This window comes from Falco peregrinus, chromosome 6 (assembly GCF_023634155.1).
Source record: "Falco peregrinus isolate bFalPer1 chromosome 6, bFalPer1.pri, whole genome shotgun sequence".
In the NCBI taxonomy this organism is placed as follows: domain Eukaryota; kingdom Metazoa; phylum Chordata; class Aves; order Falconiformes; family Falconidae; genus Falco; species Falco peregrinus.
In genome coordinates this window covers 12,959,758-12,980,102 of record NC_073726.1, presented here as the reverse complement: position 1 = coordinate 12,980,102, position 20,345 = coordinate 12,959,758, and the positions used below count along the sequence as shown (strand labels likewise).

The 20,345-nt window shown below is 35.8% G+C and overlaps 1 protein-coding gene across 2 annotated transcripts in view; it reads right to left on the bottom strand.

The window, feature by feature from the left end:
* CTTNBP2 (cortactin binding protein 2) overlaps positions 1–20,345 on the bottom strand; it is a 90,991-nt gene that overhangs the window by 37,549 nt on the left and 33,097 nt on the right. For both annotated transcript variants that reach the window (XR_008747873.1, XM_055808819.1), the window contains exons 3-5: positions 18,410–18,634; positions 11,157–12,819; positions 4,330–4,533 (exon numbers count right to left, since the gene is read on the bottom strand). Coding sequence is in view for 1 of the 2 variants with exons in the window: in XM_055808819.1 (XP_055664794.1) it covers positions 4,330–4,533; positions 11,157–12,819; positions 18,410–18,634 (2,092 nt within the window). In the remaining variant the exon portion in view is untranslated. The remainder of the gene's footprint in view (positions 1–4,329; positions 4,534–11,156; positions 12,820–18,409; positions 18,635–20,345) is intronic.

The following is a 20,345-nucleotide window of genomic DNA, read 5'->3' as shown; positions in this document are numbered from 1 at the left end:
TCTGTAATAATTTTTTTAAAATCATAGAGAAGCTTTCAGTTAACTAACTAACCTAGTATTTCCACTTGTAAGATAATACCAATTAAAATCAAATTATATTTTCAATCACTTTGTAACAGAAAAAATACTCTGCTAACAGTGACATTTTTTTCCCCTCTTTCCATTGTCAATCCCAGTCTTATATTAGACAATTAACTTGAAAGTACAGATTCCTGTTTGACAACCTGGAATACTTTTACAGTTTATGAAGGATGTTGAAAAAAAATTTCTTCTAGCAGTTTCAAGTATTTGACTAGAATACTCTTTGGTTTCTTTATAAAGCATATGTTAGCCATGCAAAAGCCATGAAGAACACACAGAACAAGACCACCTTTCTAGAAAGGTATGGTTAACTCATAATTATTGATTGGCAGATCATTCAGGTGGTAGCTTATCTATGTGGAAATACTGTTTCTGATGAAGATCACTGTAAAGAGCTGTTTATTCTCAGGGACAGGTGCAAGCATGAGGAAATACAGCTACTTTCACAAGGCGTACCACGTGAGCGAGTAAGCTCTACATGACCTGTTCTGGTGGCGTACCAAGTAAAAAAAGCAATTATCTCCAAGAAGCCTGGGTCCTCTGGATGGACTTTTGAATGGGATTTGGAGAAGGGCAATTTGGGTCAGTCCAGACTCATTAACTCTGGTTCACTGCTGTCTGCCACAGAAGTGATCAGCAGTGGAGAGGACCGGGCGAAAGGGCAGGCACAAGACAGACATTGATGCTGTCACTCAGTTCAACGTTTTGGTCAAAGCAAAAGCAAAACATGGAAGCGTATTAGCACAAACACCTGGAGACTTTACTGCTCTCGACCACAGCTGGGTAGTTAGTTCTTCCAGAGTGCTGGCAAACACCATGCAGATACATCCAGTGGCTCGGCAGAGCTGACTCCATGTAGCTGTATGTCTCTGCACCTCACTCCTTTCTACTTCCCACATCATTCCAGTTTTTCCTATCAATCAGGGCGCCACAGCCTCCAAATACTCAGGACAGAAGAGAATTGATTATACCATAAATGCATATGATTAGCACATAGCTGAGTCCAAAAGATATTATTATTCTCTTCACATCTCAGTTTCAGGAATTCTTATTATTTCACTCTGTCAGTCACCTCGTGTGTGGCAGAGAATGGTCAGGATCAGCAACACAATACAGACAAGCAGATATATTAGCTACGTGAACTACTCTACATGTTACCAAGTGCATAACAGGCTGAAGTGGCTCCTGCTTTGTTAATGGATCAAATCAAGGCGGCCTGACAAAACGATCTGCTCAGCTATCCCAATCTAGTAGTTAAAACAGAAAATGAACAGCTTCCTCATGTCCATTCAAACACGACAAAAGTATTTAGCATATATTTTTAGGGTTGAAGTTCTGCATTTCAGACATGCAGAACTGGGGATTGTGCGTGCAGGAAACAAAGCAGCTGCTATGAGCTTCACACGCTCGAAAAACCCTCAGCTGCAGCTCTCAAAAGGCAACTGTTGAGGAACAGGAAGGCTGCGTGTTTTGCAAATAGGACAGAATAGGAAAGAATATTTGAGTGCTCTCTTCTCTTGTGTAACTCAATTTTCTCTATAGACTGGGCTGAAAGCATGTAACAGCTGCTGCCACCAGGCTGGTTACAATGTGCTCTACCATTCTCTAGTTACCTATACATCTCAAATACTGTATTTCTTCACTGAAAATGTGTGGAGATCATTCATTTTCCACTCTTTCCAGACTCTCTGCAACATGCTGTTTGTTTCTGAAGGGAGGTACTCATTATGCTGACTCTTAACGAGTCTAGATCTACTCTTTTCTTCTGGCCAACTGTTTCCCAGGAGAAATCAGAAAATCTGGTTAGTTGACTTAGAAGAAAAAAGGGTTCTTGAAATCTCCAAATCTATTTAGTCACTAACTCCAGGTTGAAAGTATTCTCAATAAATTAAATCATGATGCAATCACCCACCAGGGTAGGCTTATGTGTTAAGTCTTGAGGTTGGACTTGATGATCTTAAGAGTCTTTTCCAACCTAAATGATTCTATGATTCCATGGGGAAAAAAGCCCACCCAGCTAAAAGACAGTAACTTACCATTGACAATCCTACTCAATGGAATGAAAAACTTGTACAATAAATTATTTTATCCTTCCTCAAATTACGTCATTTCTTTCCACCTGGTTAATTAAAAAATTTTTAAAATTCGTTTTTAATAGCTTAAGAGATTTATTCTTATACTTCCTCTCTTAAAGCTACATATTTTTACATAAATCTGTTTTTAAAAGTCTTCACTTTGAACAGCTGCATCTATCCATGCACTTGGAAGCAAACTGCAGGTAACAAAGAAAGGATTACATATTAAATTTAAGCACAAAACCCTTTCTCCAAAAATATTATAAATCTACTACTCTCCTTTTTCATATAATGTACTAAAGAGACATCAATACTGCTGCTGTGTGATTCCCTTATTCAGAATTCATACAATCCATTTAGTCGCTATAATGCAATGATTTGTACAACAAAGTGTTTTTCACATCCTGTCAACTCTAAATAGAAGAGCAACACTAAAACTTTGTAATATATTTTTTGTTTTAAAAAGTAGAAGATACTAAACAATTACAGGATGCATATGCATGTACTTGGTTTTATTATTGTGTTTTCATATTTCTGTCAAGTTCTTCTTATTTGAAATTTTTGACAATAAAACAAGAAACCAAATTGCCTTTGCTGTCAGTAGCTGCTCAGTAACTGTAACTGAAAATCATGGCAATTGCTTCGAAGCATTTTAGGAATACAAGATGAGTAAAGAATTGGGTCAGTTACAGTCTCCCACAAACACCAGCAATGATAAATGGATGTAAGCCTAAAAGAATCCACAGAACATACATCCAGTGAGGGGGAAGAAATAAATCCACACAATATAATAAACATCGATGTTTAATACTAAAGATAAAATTTGCAAGAAAAAAAAAAAGGAAGAAAATAAAGGACCTTTCCAATATTTAAGGGTCTTGGCAACAGCAATGAATCTGTCAGATGAAAAGCCCCAGATGTTCCTACAAAGTAAACCATAGCACCTAGGAAGCAAAGAGAAAATATACCATTCCAAACAGAGGGAAAATTCTTCCTATCCCTGAGGCTGGTAACAAAATTAACCCTGAACATGTCAGAAAAATGTACAGTATCTGCCTAGCTATCGATTTTGGATTCTAACTTTACTTTGATTTCTAAAATACTTCAGAAAAAAAAATAATTAGAGTAGTCTCTCTAAATAGTATTTTGAACACTGGATCGGGGTTTTACAATTATGTCACTGACATACACATAAATAAATAAAATCACAAAGTACTCCTGAAAGTACTAGCTTTGAAGGTACTATGTTCTATTGTAAAATAAAATCCTGACTTTATTAAAACTTAATGGAATTTTTGTCATTGGTATTTGTCATTTTCACCTTCAGTGTCCAAAACAGCATAATGATATTATTTGCAATATAAGAATTTAGGAGATTTTTACATAGGTAGAAAAAAACTATAGTAACGTGTACTGGAATTTTAAAAGAAAGCTGCTGTTCAAAAGCCTTATGTTAACAGCCTGAAAATTATCGCTTGCAGTTTGTATCCATGAAATTTGTATCTGTTATTAACATATGTGCCTCATTTCGTAAAAACATTCATAAAATATGAAGACTGACTGTTGAAAGTTTCAGAAATGCTACCTCCTTGAGACTGACCACTGAGGTAGTGTGGAAAAGGAAAAGAAGAATGTTAACTATCTCAAGTAGAGCCCACAGAAAAAACTAAGGCCGTTTCATCAAGTTCAAAAAGAAAGACTATTCATTTTATTTCCAACTAACACACCACTCTGAAATGATCTTCCATAATTTTCACCACTGCTGCAGAAGATCAAAACCCTGGTGATGACCTATTCTTTCCTGCTTAGTTCCTGTAGAGAAAAGTTGTTTCTTTCAAGTTGCCTTTGCTATAAAGAAATCTTTAGTTTGTCACAGAGCATGGGGTGATGGGTGATGATATCTGGCGTTTTTTTATAGGAAAGGAGTGGAGAAGTAGAATGGGTGTTCCTGCAGAATGTTACCACAAGCAAGAATGCTTTCTGTGTTCCATAAGTCTGCCTCCAGAAGCACAGCTTATATATACAATATAGTATGACTTTTGTCGTATAATCTGTATGTCAGTTTCAATTTCACATTTTTAAAAAATCATGCATTTGACCTAATATTAAAAACTTATGAAATAAGCTTTCGCAATTTCACATGAATATTGTAACAAAACTTAGTGTCACTTACCTATATGTCCGTTCGTAGCAGCAGAATACAAGGCAGAATAGCCATCTTCACAAGAGTAATTAATGTCCAGTCCTTCTTCATTAAGCAGCATTGATAATAAAGTGACATTTCCCTGGGCAGCAGCTTGGTGAAGAAGGGTGGGCCTGCCACCCAGGGGGACAGGACCACCACTTGTTAACAAAGGGGTTAGGGAGGAAGACCAGCCTGTGAGTTAAAGCAACAGAAGTTAGATGGAAGACACATAAATAAAGCTCTGCATTTTCTGTGTTCTTTTAAAAATTAAAAAGGATCTTCAAAATGACAGGAATCGTGTAGTATAGCACACAAGGTTTGCGATGATGCTTTGTCTATACATTAGAAGGTGCTCTGAAGAATAAAAACTGCATATAGGGTAACAGTTGTTAATGCAAATGAACAGGATTGGGTTACAAAAGGTTAATGTGAAACTTGTTATGAACTGTAGTAGCAGCTGGTTGTCTCAAAATACTTTATATTACTAAAATTCAGAAACTACCAAAAAGTTTATACAAGTTTTAGTGTAATTTCTGATATGCCAGGAAGGCTTTTTTAAGTATGTACAGAAAGTTTCCAAGAGAAAACACTTTTCATATGAAATTTCATTCTCTTTTACAGCCTTGGTGCAAACTTTAGTATTTATATCTCACCTGCAGTTACACAGACAAATTGCAGAGCCCTTATTAACTTTAAGCATCTTCCAATAAGTTTGCAATAAAATGTAAAAATTATGTACACAAATACAGAAATAAATATATTTATCATTGAACTGTACCTTAAGGTAATGTTCCTTTTACTCAGCAATACTTAAACAATTTATTATAAAATAGTCCAATGTGAATCAATAAGGGGTTATATAAAATTTATGAGTGAAAGCTTTCAAGTCACCCTGTTAAAAAATAATATTCAATTCAAAGCTCTGAAAGCTTAGGAGTTATCTTGGTTAAATGTTCATTACTTATCAGCTTTAGTAGGGAGTTTGTTAAGAATATGAAACTTGCTGCATAAGGTATAGAAAATTTTGTGCATTCTTCTTTGATTAAGGACTGCAAAAAAAAAAAAATAGGAGAAAGATTTTTTTTCTTATTTTCACTATTACCAAATTCTACTTTATATATTTCTCTTGAATAAATTACTTTTTATTCTGTGGCCACATATAAGCTATTATATGAGGCTGAATTCTGACAATACAAAGCAAGTTTACACAGCTTTTACTGTGGTTCTGCAACACCCAAGACAGAAGAGGAGCTGCAGGGCATTACCTCCAGCTCCATCAAGCTGATAAACGTGCTATCCAACCTCCAGCATCTAGAACTAGAAAAAGCATGTAGTAGTAGCTCTACCATGCTGGGATGATCTGCTCTATTATTCTGGAAAACCAAAATCATAAAATGGAAGTTCCCAACAGAATTCTATAGGAAAAATAGAATTGGGAACCTTGCAAGATCCGGACAAATTTTAACTAAGGTCCAGACTTACACAACAATCCATCATTTGAGCAGCCCCAATGAGAAACACGTAGTTTGATCAAATCAATAAAAATAAATGCTTGGAGTATTTTCATATTAGATTCTAAAGTAAGCTACATTTGTCTCAAATTAAGTTTACTAGTTTTTTATGTAAAGGAAATGTATTTGCAGTATTTTCATAACATTAGCTTATTATTCAACTAATTTATTTGATATTCACTACAAGAAGTCATCACTACAGCTATGAAGTTACCCTATAAATCCCACTTTAAACCAATGATAAACTGTAAAGTTAACTCCATCCATCTTTATGTAACTTCAGTTCTGAAGCTACCTCCTGACTATTAATACACTTACTAATATTTATTTCTCCAATATTTTTAATCAGAGGATTTTGAGTGTTTTCTGAAGTTTGTAAAAAAACCCAAGCAATATACAAAGTAAACTACATCCTTCAAGTGGTAAAAAAATATATTTCCACTTCCAATATTCGAGAACAGTTAACTTTTATGAAATCCCCAAAGGTCTGAAGATTATTTTTTGTTCTTCCTTTCCATTATAAAAGTGTGTTTATTTTTCCAAACTTATGTTATTCTTTGAAACTAACCGTGCAGCAGCTGTTACTATATATAAAAATATAAATATACATGTTTTTAAAATAGCATTCCTGTATTTTTTACTGTCTTGCCATGGTAGTTAACTGATAGTGGACATGGCTTGCGTGGCACTCCAGATGCTAACACTCTTTGTTCAAGTTATATTGGAATTATCTGGGGGAATCTGTGGAGCCTGACACTAAGATTTAGATATGAAGTTCACTTTGCCACGCAGTTTTGTAATGTAAATAGTATTTCTGAGTTCCCTTCCTTATTGAAAATAGTTTAGGTTTTTTGGTATTGGTTTTTTTAAAGCATCATTAACAGAAATGCCAAAATAAAAGGATTTTGTGTGTGTGTGCCATATGTGGTATCTTAAATTTCATTTCAGCTCCCTGAAATGAAGAATATGTTGTTGCAATTCAGCAATGAAATCCATTATCATGATGACGATGATGCTGTCCCATCCCTGGAAGTGTTCAAGGCCAGGTTGGATGGGGTTTTGAGCAGCCTGGTCTAGTGGAAGGTGTCCCTGCCCGTGGCAGGGAGGTTGGAACTACTTGAACTTTAAGGTGCTTCCAACCCAAACCACTCTATGATTCTATGAGGTTATCATTGATGAAAACCTTCTACTGAGAAAGATACAAACCCCAGGCAGTAACATAAACATAACTTTAGCTTCTATTATCAATGTAAAACAATACAACAAAGCTGAATTAATCCAACTAAATACACCAACATTAGAAAATACCAATAAATAAGGTATGCCATTACAGATGCAAAAAGTTAGAAAATACGAATCATCTGTGAAAGCTTGTAGGGCATGCAGTGATGAAGGGCAGAGGGATAGACAAAAACAGCTTCTGGCATCAGCTTCAGAATGTGAGATGGTTAATTTCAGAGCCTAGATCAGTCCCATACACCCCCCACCCCCCCACCCCCCTGCTTTTATCTTTGAAGCCAATTGTATAGAGAATAAATCAATCATTATAGAAACGAGCAAAATAAAAAACATACTTCATTGAAGAGTGACACAGAAAGCGCAAAACCAAGAAGAAAGTGAAAGCAGAAATCCCAGGGGTATGAAAATCCAACTGCCTAGAATCGTTTCCATTTTGAAGTCTTACAGCCATTGAAATGTAGAAATCCAAACAGAGCAGAAGCATTTTGGCACTAGTTCAAAGGCTGAAGTTAAAGAAAACACTGTTGCAGATTTTTGAATCAGGGCATAAATGTTCATTGTAATTTCTCTATGTACATTCTGTTCAACAGTAATCACAAAAGCTCATGTCTTTTTGTACCAGGGATGAAAAAAGCAACATGCAGTACAATGCCCGATCTCTAAAACAAGGTACTGTCACATTAATTTAGCAGAATGCGTAACTGAAAGAATTGCTGCTGTGATTTTAAGTTTGCTCTTAATAGTTGCTCTTTCCAGAACCAAGACACAACAGCTGCTATGTTCTTAAAGCTAGGAAAGTTTTAAAATTAATAGATAAAATACTTTAGTGATTAGGCTATTATCAAGTCTGACTCCACAGTAAGAAGAAAGAAACATGGATGTATTGACAAAAAAAAAAAAAATATTTCAATGTGTTTTTTCATGTTAAATTTGTTTTGCACTGTTTAAAAAATGAACAAATTCTGATTGAAGCTCACTACTTACTATACAATAAAATACAGATAAGATTTCACCATGCTCTGCTTTAACTGAAAGCAAAATTGAAATTCTAAACATTTTCTGAAAAAAGTAAATAAGACAGATTAAAATATACCAGAATATTGATAAAATAACCGAACCTGTGCCTAGAGGGCATGAAAATGCAGATATGGTAAAGAGGTTTCAGTAGCATTTATAGCTTGTTAGATGTTGCTCACTTCAAGAAAAGTCATACTTAAAAAAGCAACTGAAAAAAAGAAAGTGAATAAGTGACATGAATTCAGGCATTACTGACCCCATTATCTTAATGAAAATGGTGTTATTAAATTTGGTTTATCTTTTCTAAGACATACATATTTATAAAATCTATTTTTTTCTCTCTTCTCAGCACAGAATTTTGAAGGAAATATCTTTCCATGCTTGCATAACATCTGTTGCTCAAAGTTTATTTAGTTCTGAAGTTCGCCAGAACACTTGGACAAAACAGATTAATATTCCTTAAAACCTAAATAAAATGGGATTGGAGAATATGTGCAATAAAATTTAAGCATTAGTTTGGGTAAAAGACAAAGAAGCTCCTGAATATTTACTTGAATATGGCAGATAAAAGATATTAAACTTCTTTGAGCCTGTTTGTGGTCAGTCAAGAAGGGATATTAAAATAACATATCATAACAAGCAAGAAGGGATATTAAAATAACGTTATTAACAAAATAAAACAGCAGACCACTAACTAGAGTTTAAGCAATCTTTCCTTGCAGACTTCTGATTATGGGATACGTTTCCCATTTGTAATTGCAAAAATTCAGAAAAAGCACCACCACTTACAAAATACTAACAGAATCAAATGTTCAGAGCAAGGATTATAAGGGGATTAAATGAACCCAAATGTTTCCATCCCTCCCCAAAACAAGCAAATGGACTCTAAATGAAGAAAGGCAACCTGAACACATAAACCAGCACAATTAAAAAACCACCAAAACAGTTTTTGACAAAAAATTCCTGTCTTTGAGAATTACCTCTGAGAACTGTCACAAATTTCATAAGAAACACAAATTGACTATTTGGTGGAGGAGCCCTGTTTAAAAGGCTGTTCTCCGAAGAAAAAAAAAACAACAACAAACTTTGAAGCACAAACTAAAGCAATAACGATACATGGAGTTATGAAGTCAAGTGGTGGTAATTTCATTTTTAACATAGAAGATTTATTTTTTTAAATATTCAAAAACTATCTCAGATGAATACCAAACATCATCTACTTAATGTAATACTAACTGAAATAATACAGCCTGATTCATGCTAATAGTATTTGTGGAAGACAGCCTTTTGCCTACAAAAACTATTCACTTTGAAGCTGAATCTGTCAATAATTTGTTGTATGTAATAAAATCTTAAGATTTATTTTTTTTGATGAAATTTTAATTCCATTATGGAGCATAACAGCCGCTGAAGGTAAATGAGGTTTGGGGAATATCTGGAATACTGGCATACCAATGATTTATCTGACATGGCACTCAGACTCAGCTAGGAATAGAATTTAAGACGAAAATTCAGGACATCCATATGAAAAACAGCCAACTAATGGGCAGCCATCAAATCCCATGGCTGTTAACTCTGAGACACAGTAGACAAATGGAATATAAGATTTCTGAGCTCATATTTTCATGGCACAGTTCAGAAAGGAGAGAGGATTCTGACAGCATGGTACACAGCCAAGCACTAAAACCATGACTAGGTTACACCAGAAACATGAAGAAAGTCTTCAGTGAAGTGGAAAGGGAATAAAAATTCCTGAAGAATGTGAACTGTAAGTTTGCCACACGCTGCTTTTGGAACAGCTTCCCCAAGACTGGTGAGTGAGTTCAGCTGCCTTATCAGACAGCACTGCAGCTACCAACAGAAAGTCATTGGTTGTGTGATGGAAGCAGACCAGCTGTGCACAGGTTTTATACCCTATAGATGATGATGATACAGGGACTAAAGTTATGAGGGACAGAAGTATCACAGCTGAACTGAGAATAACTGTTGAAAATTTGAGACCATTCATTCTTCAATGCTGATGAAGGTCCGAAGTGTTCCATAACTGTGTGTCTGTCTTCCTCACTGCAGTGCCAAGTCAGGCTAAAGGGCTTCTACTAATGTTCTGGTGATATTGATTGCAGGAGGGAAATATGTTGACAGAAAGTTTTATAGGAGATCTACAATTAGCCGAAAGGTAGATCAGGGCTGCCTTTGTTCATTTAACTGCATCAAGAAGATACCCTTAAGTTGGCAGCACATTAATCACACAAAGTCCCCACTGCAATGCAAAATGAATAGCAGATAGCCCCATTGACTACAGACTTCGACCTATCAATATTTAAACTCTCCAACAGCAACCCTTTGCTGAGATCTGTTGAAGCAAACCTGTGAGATGCCATACACAAGTATTAACAAAGCCTACAACTAAAATCAGAAGAACTACAGAAAAACTGAAATGAAAATAAAAGATATTCTATAGATACGAAGTGATATATTTGAAACTGCACTGTTATCCAGGCAATTATATACCTTAATGTCGAAACATCTAATGCTAGAGGAGAATACAGTAGCCCCAGCTATGGCCTATTTTCTAAAAGATTCACAAAGCACTGAAATATATATTCCATGTAAGATACTACTGGCAGAGGTAGTTTTCAAAACATTATTTCAGACTGAGAAAGCATTTTGAAGTCCAAAAATAATAGCATTCACCAAAAAAATCCCCAAACCAAACCAAACTAAAAACCAAACAAAAGAAGGAGTTTCTTTAGTATACCATAATCTGCAGCCCGCTTACTTTAAACATTACTCGTCTTTACCTTTAAGAAAAAAAAGCCTTCAATTTGGAGACCTCCTTCAGCAAGCAAACTAATTTATAATGTTACTAATCAGCAAAAGAATTCCCATACCCCTGGAATGTGGAAAAATATAAATGAAATTTTCAGCTTTTAGAAAGTAAAAAAAAAAAAAAAGAGAAAGGTATAAAAAGATAAAGCAAATGAGAAACATATAGGAAAACCAAAACATTTTAGAGGGAGACAGTTTGTAGCATATCAATCCCTTTACCTGATGCTGTTACCAGGAGGCTGTCTGAATCACATGGTCTACAGGATGAAGCACTAACAGGGTTTATGGAGGAGCTACAGGCAATGGTGGTGGGAATGACAAAGGAATTTTCTGAACATGCAGGTTGGTTCAGTCCAGGGAAGTGGGAAGGCCAGGCACCCACCTGAGATGAGGCTATGGCTGGTATGGCACAGCCTGCAGGTGCCACAGATAAATCTATAGCAGGTTTTGGTGGCAGCTGAGGTGAGGACTTAGAAATAATTTCCTCATTTATTACCCTGATTCCTTGTGGTGAACTTGAAAGAGGTGAGGTCATGGTTTTGCTGTCAGTTTTTGTACCTGTATTTGGGGATCGACTACTATCCATTAAAACTTTAAGCTGTGGGTGTGGTGGAGAAGGAGTCTGCGAAAGCCCTGGTTTTTTGGGAGGAATAGGTGGAGGATTTCCTCTGTCAATCCTTGATACGCTGGGAGTCTTTAAACTCATTCTACCAACTGGGGGGTAAGTGCCAACTTCCATTGAATGTGATGTCCCCGGCCGTGATGGAGCACCACTCTGAGGGCTTGTAAATCTTGAAAGGACTTGGGTAACAGTATTCCGAGCTACCTGTTTGGAAACTAGGTTATCACGGCTCGTAGGGGATATGTCCCTTGAGGGAGGGCTTTGGGTTGTGTTTCCATTTTGGTCTTGATCATTTGCATTCGCTTGAAATCTAAATCTAGCTGCTTGGATGCGTGGATTTAGGCCTAGATGCCCAGTAGTGTTGGCAGACGGTGAATGCAAACTGTGCATAGATGAAGTGAGTGAGGAATTCTGAGCTGCGGCAGTGGGTGCTGCAGGGGCGCAAAGGGAAGTACTGTTTGAAAAAGGGGGAGTGCTACTTGGTAAATCAGGTGATGAGCCTGTACTTGGTCCATTTTCCTCAATTCTGTTTTGATTCTGTGTAAGAACAGGAGTCGTGGGAGGGACAAGTTCACTAGATGAAGACTGTCTATCAATGACAGGCTTCACAAATGCTGCATTGGCACACACATTCATTTTTGTATTGCCAGACACTAGTGGGTTCACTGTAGACGGCTTTACAGGTACAGTCAAAGGCAACTTCTTAACATTTTCTGTGCTACTGTCCATCACCACAGTATCTGTTTGGCAGGCAACAGTTCTTGAACTTGGCTCTTCTGTTTCAACAGAAACAGAAACAAGACTCCTATCTTTATTCTTATCTTTATTTTTAAGAGAAAGATTAGCTTTACTTTCATTCTCTTTTTTTAATTGCTCAATCATTTTGACCATTTTATCTCTCTCTTCTCTGAGGTCACTGGTGTGTGCTTCCTCTCTATGAAGTTTGGCACGCAACTGCTCTCTCTCCGTGTCAAACTCAGACAGCTGCTTTTCCATTTGAGCTTCCATTTGTGTGCTCCTTTGTTTCTCAGCTGCAAGCGACTCCTCCAGCTCGGTAGCTTTTTTCTTTTCCTCTTCAAATTTTGACATCACTTCTTCCAGTTTCTGGGCTTCCTCTACAATTCGGCCAGACAACTGCTTACACTCTTTCACTAGCATCAATACTACATGCTTGTTCTTTCCTCGTTCTTCTTCAAGACGAGTGGATAGCTTTTTATGCTCCAGCTCAAGATTCTGTAACTGAGATTTTTCCATTTCCAACTGTAAGAAATCATAAAGAAAAATTCTCATTAACAAGATAAAGACTTCCAACATAACCTCATATTAACCTGACATCGATATTTTAACCTTTGAGAGTATGCCTGAAATAACCTGTCTGCCCCAGGGAAGTGATTTGTCATATCTAACACAAGTGCTACAATTTTACACAAGCAAAAGAAACAGATCAGCATCTCTAAAGAGCAATTCAGAGACCAACTAAGTCCAGCTATTTTCCTCTGTTAAAAACAGAGAGACCCTCCAAAGTTATTACATGCTTTTGATTCCTGAGTGAGGAGCTATCTGTTCTCCAGAAATTAGATATAAGACATCACAGAAAGTCTTCTTCTCAGTAAAGGAACCAGACACAAGCAAGAGATGAGCTTTGCAAAAAAACTTTGAGCCCAGAAATGAAAGGTTTAGGTTTTAGGTCTTCATCAGATTAAAGAAGATTAGGGTTGAAATACACAGTCCATCATGCTCATAAGACATTCATTTCTGAGACTTTTTGGCACAGGCACAAATACCTTCCTGTACTTCTCAACAGCAGAAGGTCGCACTGACATAGTGATGTATAAACTATGTTATAAGCTAGAATCAAAAATCTACCTACTATGGGCAGCTAATGGATAAGAGTAATTTTTCCCCTCATTCATACAGTCATCGCCTCTAATTCATCTTGTTTGCTGATTATGCTTTCATTCAAAGACCCTGTTCTAGAAAAGTGCTGGAAAAATAAGTTAATGCACCATTTTATGAAATGCCTACTAGTAATAATGTAACCTAAATTGCTTTGTATTTCCCAAGCAAACTTTTACACGGGTCAAACCACAACAAAAGAAAAACTGATTTCTTTCTTCCTGCTCCTCCCTTCACATACTGATGCAGTAGCTTCCTATACGGCTTAGCAATAGCCCTATTTAGGGCATTAGCAATAGCTACGGCATATCTCCTCTCAGTCAATGCTTAAAATACTGTCTTGGTTGCTAGATGAAACCAGACAGACACACAGGCAAAAAACCACCCAGGCACTACAATAAAATAGTTTTTCAGAAGCCTGTTGCTACAGCACGCTATTCCCTGCCCTCTCCAATAGCAGATGAAATTTCTTAGCTCTGGAAGCTTTTTCCACTGAACGTGTGTCTACAATTCATTTTTAACTAAACAGCAGTTAAACAACAGCTAATACAAATACCATTTTTAAGTAACAGTTTTGTTACTCTCCAGTTACACCATAGAGTAGGGTTGACACTCATGCCACCAAGAAGTGAGCACAAGAGACAGAGAGTTTGCAGTTGTAATAGAAATAAATCCCACCTGCTATAGGTCATTGTCCTCAGGATAATTTTTTCGCACATGATAAGTAAAACCTCATATGCAAGAAAACACTTAAAAAATTAAGGCAAGTGAAATGACATAGAGAGAACAAACAATAAATCCTGCATGAATTTACACTTACAGATAAACATGAGTCTCAGTCTCCTGACATTTCTAACCATATTACCTGACTGTAAATTTCTCTCCCATTTTCTTCAGAAGAATGGGAAAAAGCATAAAGAGGTGATGGCAATATTGATGTGATTTATCTTATAGTAATAGTAAAATTTGTTCCTGAAATCATACCATTATCATAAGAAACAGTGAACTACGAGCAAGAGATCGCTATGGGAAATTATACCTATATTATAAATGACACCTTAGCTTCAGATATCTCAAAAACTGTTTTGCAGTGGAGGGGCTCCACTGGGGTTTTAGAGCTTCATCCCGGGTTAACCAATACACTCTGTACAATGCATTTCACAAAAACAAGTTCACTCTTTCTTAAAAACAGTGTTAAATATATAAAAAATAAGATATGGCATTCTTAGTCATTGCTAAACAAACAGTATCAGTAACAACTCTTCAGTTACGTTAATGACAGTACAGCTGCAAACTAAACTAACAAGCTATGATGACGACACTGTATTAAGAACATTCATAGTTCTTCACCTGTAGAAAAACTGGTTTTTTTCCCCAAGCATTTCATTGGTTTTTTTCAAAGCATCCAACAGCATTTGGATGCTTCACAAGCATTTCAAAGCAAGTGGAGCACCCAGCAGTAACAGCAAAGCATTCAACAGTTTCTTTTTTGTTAAAACAGATACAGAAATCATGAGAAATATATATGATTTCTAAAGCTTGACCCTGCAGTAAGATTATAGTGAAAATATTTTTTATCAAGATTTTCTACACTTTGTTATTCCTCCATTTTGCTTTCAGATGAGGGACTAGTTCTATAAATTAACTGTTGTGAAATTACATTACTTTCAAATAATCACAAGCAGATTGTAACATATAACTGGGATGAAATCAGCTTTGGAACTAGCTGTAATTATTTATGAGTTTATGAACTAACTATGACCTAATTTTTGCAGTGTACTAACTATATGCATATACTAAATCATATCAGTAATGTAAACATGTGGAACTGTGTCCAAGAAGGATTTAAAAGGGGTGTAAAAAAAAGGATACTGAGAAAAATTATAGTGTCCCACAAATAACGAACCAGCAAAGGCCCTTCAAAGGTGAGAGACTGAGTGCATGCCTTGTGAAAAAACGCTGAGGGAGTTTGGCTTGCTTCATCTAGTGAAAAAGCCTGAGGATGATCTAATAGCAACATACCACTCCTTTTGAAGGGTCCTTACAGTGATGACAGAGTCAAGTTCTTGGTAGTGGCAGATTGGGCCCCGTAACAAGATGTTAACATGAAAAATTGTCCTTTAAGGGGCTTAGTCATGGAAAAAAGTTCTTCACAAGGATAGTAGTGCAGAAAGGCTGCAGTATTGCCATTCCTGGGGGTCTTCAGCATTCAGAAAGACAGATTCACAGATAAACAGATGTATTGCTGGTGACAATTTGCTTTAAGCACAAAGTTAGATGAAATCACATCAACTGGCCTCTTTCAACAAACATGTTTGTCTGTCTTTGAATGTGCATCCCAATATTAACTTCTCTGCAAACTATTGACAAAAATCAGGAACTGTCATTTTGATTACCTGGTTTTGAGTTCCCAGGAAATTAATTCAAAATTAAGTTTGATAACAGCTCCAGAAAAAGCATTCAAAGATATGGATGGAGACTTAACACAAAGCAGATGACATCTGGGGATTAGGCTTTTGGTATATGGTAAACTTATGACTGACAGTCATTTTGTGCGCGCCCCTTTTTTTCTACATTCTGGGACATTGTTATGACTTGTCTTTTATGATCAAATAAAAATTTTATTCAACTAATGTTTTTAAGGTCACTACATTCACAGTTAACAAGTCCCCAGGAATAAAAGTTCGGTCTGAGCCTGTTTAATGTCAGTAATTTCCAAAGACGACAAACACAGCTGTACACCTACTTCATTACTTAGTGTAAGAGCGAGACCGTGAGGCAATTCCAAACACAAAGATAGAGGCATCACACATTTAGAGAAGGAGGAATCACTCTTGGAGGGAGGAGGTGCAGCTGGCTCTGTATTTCGGTCACATTTGTCTAGGCTTAACTGTGGTTTTTTTCTTACATTGGGTCACTTTACCTTGTCAAACATTTCTAGAAATCCCTCAAAATACCTCCACTACTCTTTTCCACACAGGGATCTGAGACATGAAGAATAGACTGGAAAATGTGGAACTAAGGGAAGGTAAAACACTGGATAAATGGTTTGTGAATGAACTGAGATGGTTGAGAGATGTGTCATCTGTCACCACAAACCCAAAAGAGTTAAAACAGTTCCCTCTCCAAATAGCATTTGTCTTTAAAAGAGGAAGATGCAAGTTCTGCAGACAGTCATGCACATGGCTGCTCAGCACCATGTAGCTTGTTTTCAAATCCTGTGTTATTTAAATTTCCTATTTGTTACAAGGAGTAAAATGGTAGAATTATAATAATACATTTTCAAAGAACATTAGTTTCTTTCAAGTGTAACACTTTCAAGTTTAGCTTGAAAGTTATAGACTAGGTTTGAGTGTACTAGGGGTTTAGGTACTTCTCAAAGTAAGAATCAAACTGCAAAATAAATTAAGATCAAACTATTTAAAATAGTGATTAAAAAAATTATCTCATGTATTCTTCTAGGAGACAAAAGACGAGCATACAGATACCGACTTCGGTAATAAACCTGGGCTAAAAAAAGGACAAAACAGAATTTACATATCAATACCCTGACTTTGAGACACGTTCTCAATATTGTAAGCTCATCTTACAGGCATGTATCTGTCCATATACTAAAAGCCAGAGATAGATGAAGAATTTAGGAGCAAGAAGAGACTTGTTGCCATGCACTGAAACAAGAAACTAACCCAATTGTCCAGGCAGATGTGTCAGTGTCTCTCCCAATATCATTCTTCAGTCAGAATTAGGAAGCTTACTCTCTCACTTTTATGCTGAGACAATCCCTTCTCCAAAATCTCAATTTACTTACAAAGCATTTAAAAAAGAAAACTAACATTTAAGAGCCGTCAAAAAGAAGTGCTAGGTAAGTAAAAGTAACAGTTCACTACACAGGCCATTGCACTGTTTCAAGACTCATGTATCATACATACAGTCTAGTATTATTCATGCTTTTTGTTTTTCTGAAGTTTTAACAGAGAAGGGATGCTTAAACTTAACAATACAGCTAAAATAACAAGAAAAGGTTTGCTGAATTAATTTAAGCATGTATTTCCAGCATACTTCCAGTACTTTTGTGTGTATGTTATTTCCCAAAGAACAATTACTACCAAAATCAATTTTATGTCACTTGTCTTAGCATTGTTGGGTTTTTTTTAAACATCAATATGAAACTGTCACCAAAAGGTATTTCACAGCTACTGAAGACATTCTACCCATCTTATACCCAGCGAGGACAATTCAATGCCTACTCTTTTATACTTATTCCAAAATGCCTGGTCTAGATTAGCCTATTAAGTTACCGTTCCCCTCTTTTCTCTCAGAAACCCCTCTCCAACATATGCATATTTAGCTATGCCTTAGGAATGTATGACTTACGTATTAGTGAAATACATGCAACCAACCATTCCCTTTCAAAATGACATTGTTTTATCTTCAATATGAGCCTTTTTTTTTGCAACATACTTGTTCCAAAGTATATTTTTCTTTACAGCAATTTTCTAAATATATAAAAAAAGTATTTTTTAGAGTTATAATTTATTTTTACTGATTTATGAAACAGAGCCACCTAGTATAAAATGCAAATAAATTATTTATTTTATGCTATTTAGGTTAGAACAAAAATAACAGTAGCTTCTCTAGGCTTCAATGGTGTTGGTTTAAAAATGTATTGTTATGATGCTTTCTCAGCTCATGCTGACTTATCCACTTGTATACTGCATCGACTTGTACCAGTTATACTTCATTATTCCAGAAGTAGAGCTAAATTCACAGAACAAATGAGATGTGTGCACACAAAATATCACCAGAAAATCAGCACCTCACTATATATGACAATTAAGGATAAAATTTTAACACTTGCAATGATAACCAAGTTGGACAAAGATGCAAATTAAAAAAGGGGCATGAAAGAACAAGTCAGGACAGGGAAAAGGAAAAAAAGTTAGTAGCAGGATACCTTCTTTTGTCTGTTTTCAGCAGCAGCCAACTGAGCTGACATTCTTTCTTGCATTTTCCTGCAGTGAGCCATAACAGCTTCTAAAATGGACAGAGGGTTCATGCATATTGGCTTCTTTTCTTTATCACCAGCACCTGCCTCAAAGTCTCTCTGAAGAGCCAGAAATGGGTCACTCAGATTAAATCTTCCATATCGCTCCTGGATAAAAACCTCTTTGCGCCGGGCCTAACAAAAAACACAAACAGACAAAAATAAAACTAAATGCATGCTTTGGAGTTCATCCACACATAGAAGAGATCTAAACCACAGGGAACGTTATGTTACTTATTTATGCTTTTTTAATATTTCCTTTAGGTATTCATTTACAAGCTCTAAAAGAAATAGTCAGATACGTTGCACACAGATTTCATTATAGTCAATACAACTCACTACATAAAAAACATGCCCCCTTCTCAATTCAACACAGAAATACCAATCTGGATCATTGTCAAAAGTATCATGAAAATAACAACTTGTAAATTGGCTGATACACAGAGAGGAAAAGGAAGAAAAACATTCTAAAATAAAGTTTTCTATTTCTGTATATTAAAATGATGCTAGTAAAAGATATGAAAACATGCTTTGGGTGTTTACTGCAGTACCAAAATAAATATTTTTGAAATAAAAAAAATCTGACAGTATGTTTATACATACAGAGATTTTGATAAGTAATAGCAGACAAGCAGAGAGCAAAAATACCACCATGACTTATCTGAAATAAAGACATTTCCCATATCTCTGTTGAGGAAGAAATTAATGATCATGTTTCTCCATACCTTTATTTTAAAACATAATTATATTTCCAAACTACAGTACAACACATCATTGTCATAACAAAAAATAATTAAACAATAAAGATCAGAGGTAGTTTTGCTTGACAAATTTTTGGTTCTTCAGCCCAACAAGAAAACAAGATCAGTTTCAGAGAAGGTATTTTTATACATTTAATACACAGTGCACAGGACGGCCACAGATAAGTACTGACTTCTAACAATATTAATAGAAAATATTGTTCCAAAATCTCAGGCTTAAGACCCATCTAATTTGTGGGGGTAAAAGAAAACCAAACCAACCAACCAAAAAAAACCCAAACCAAAACCAAAAAACCACCAGAAAGATCCAATTATTTCTAAAATTTTGTTGTGGTGGTTTTGTGCTTGCACATATAACAGAAAGCAGAATGTAGACAGCCAAACCATTATAGCACAGGTTTTGGAAGAAAATTAAGATTTCTTTCTTTAAAAATTAAAAGAGTCACCAGAAGAGCTCTTTGAAGAAGTCTCAAAAAATCAGAAAAAAACCTAAACAAAACAGTGCATAGAAAGACCATCAGAAAAAGGAATCTCTCAAAAAATGCATACAAGATTTATTTGTGATTAGGTTCAAATTCAGTTTTGAATAAGCAAAAAAGAGGATGAATAAGCCATTTCTGAGATACAAAACAGGAGATACAGGCCTAATGGTTACCAAATAGATTCATAAATCCTTTGAAAAGCTTGAAGAAGCTAAAACTGAAACATATGTAAAGATCATAAGAGGTAACGCACATTTCAGGGCATGAGAAACCAAAAAAGAACATAAGAACTATGTTAGAAAAACTGTCCGGAGACTAACTACAAATAACATAGCTTAGTGAATGCCCAACTTTTCCCTATATATTGTCTGCAAAATTGAACTGTTGTGGGAAATCAAAAGGTAAAAGAGCATTTGACTGCAACAGAAATGAGTGTGCCTACATATTCTGATGCTTTAAATACTTTTAGCCTATTTTTCAATTTGATAGTATAAATAGAACTTGAAAATATTTATAAAAAACCCAGGCCTTTGGGGCATAACTTTAGAAAAAGCTCACAGAGTTCATTCAGACTGAAAGTATAGCTAGGCTTACAGAGTCAGG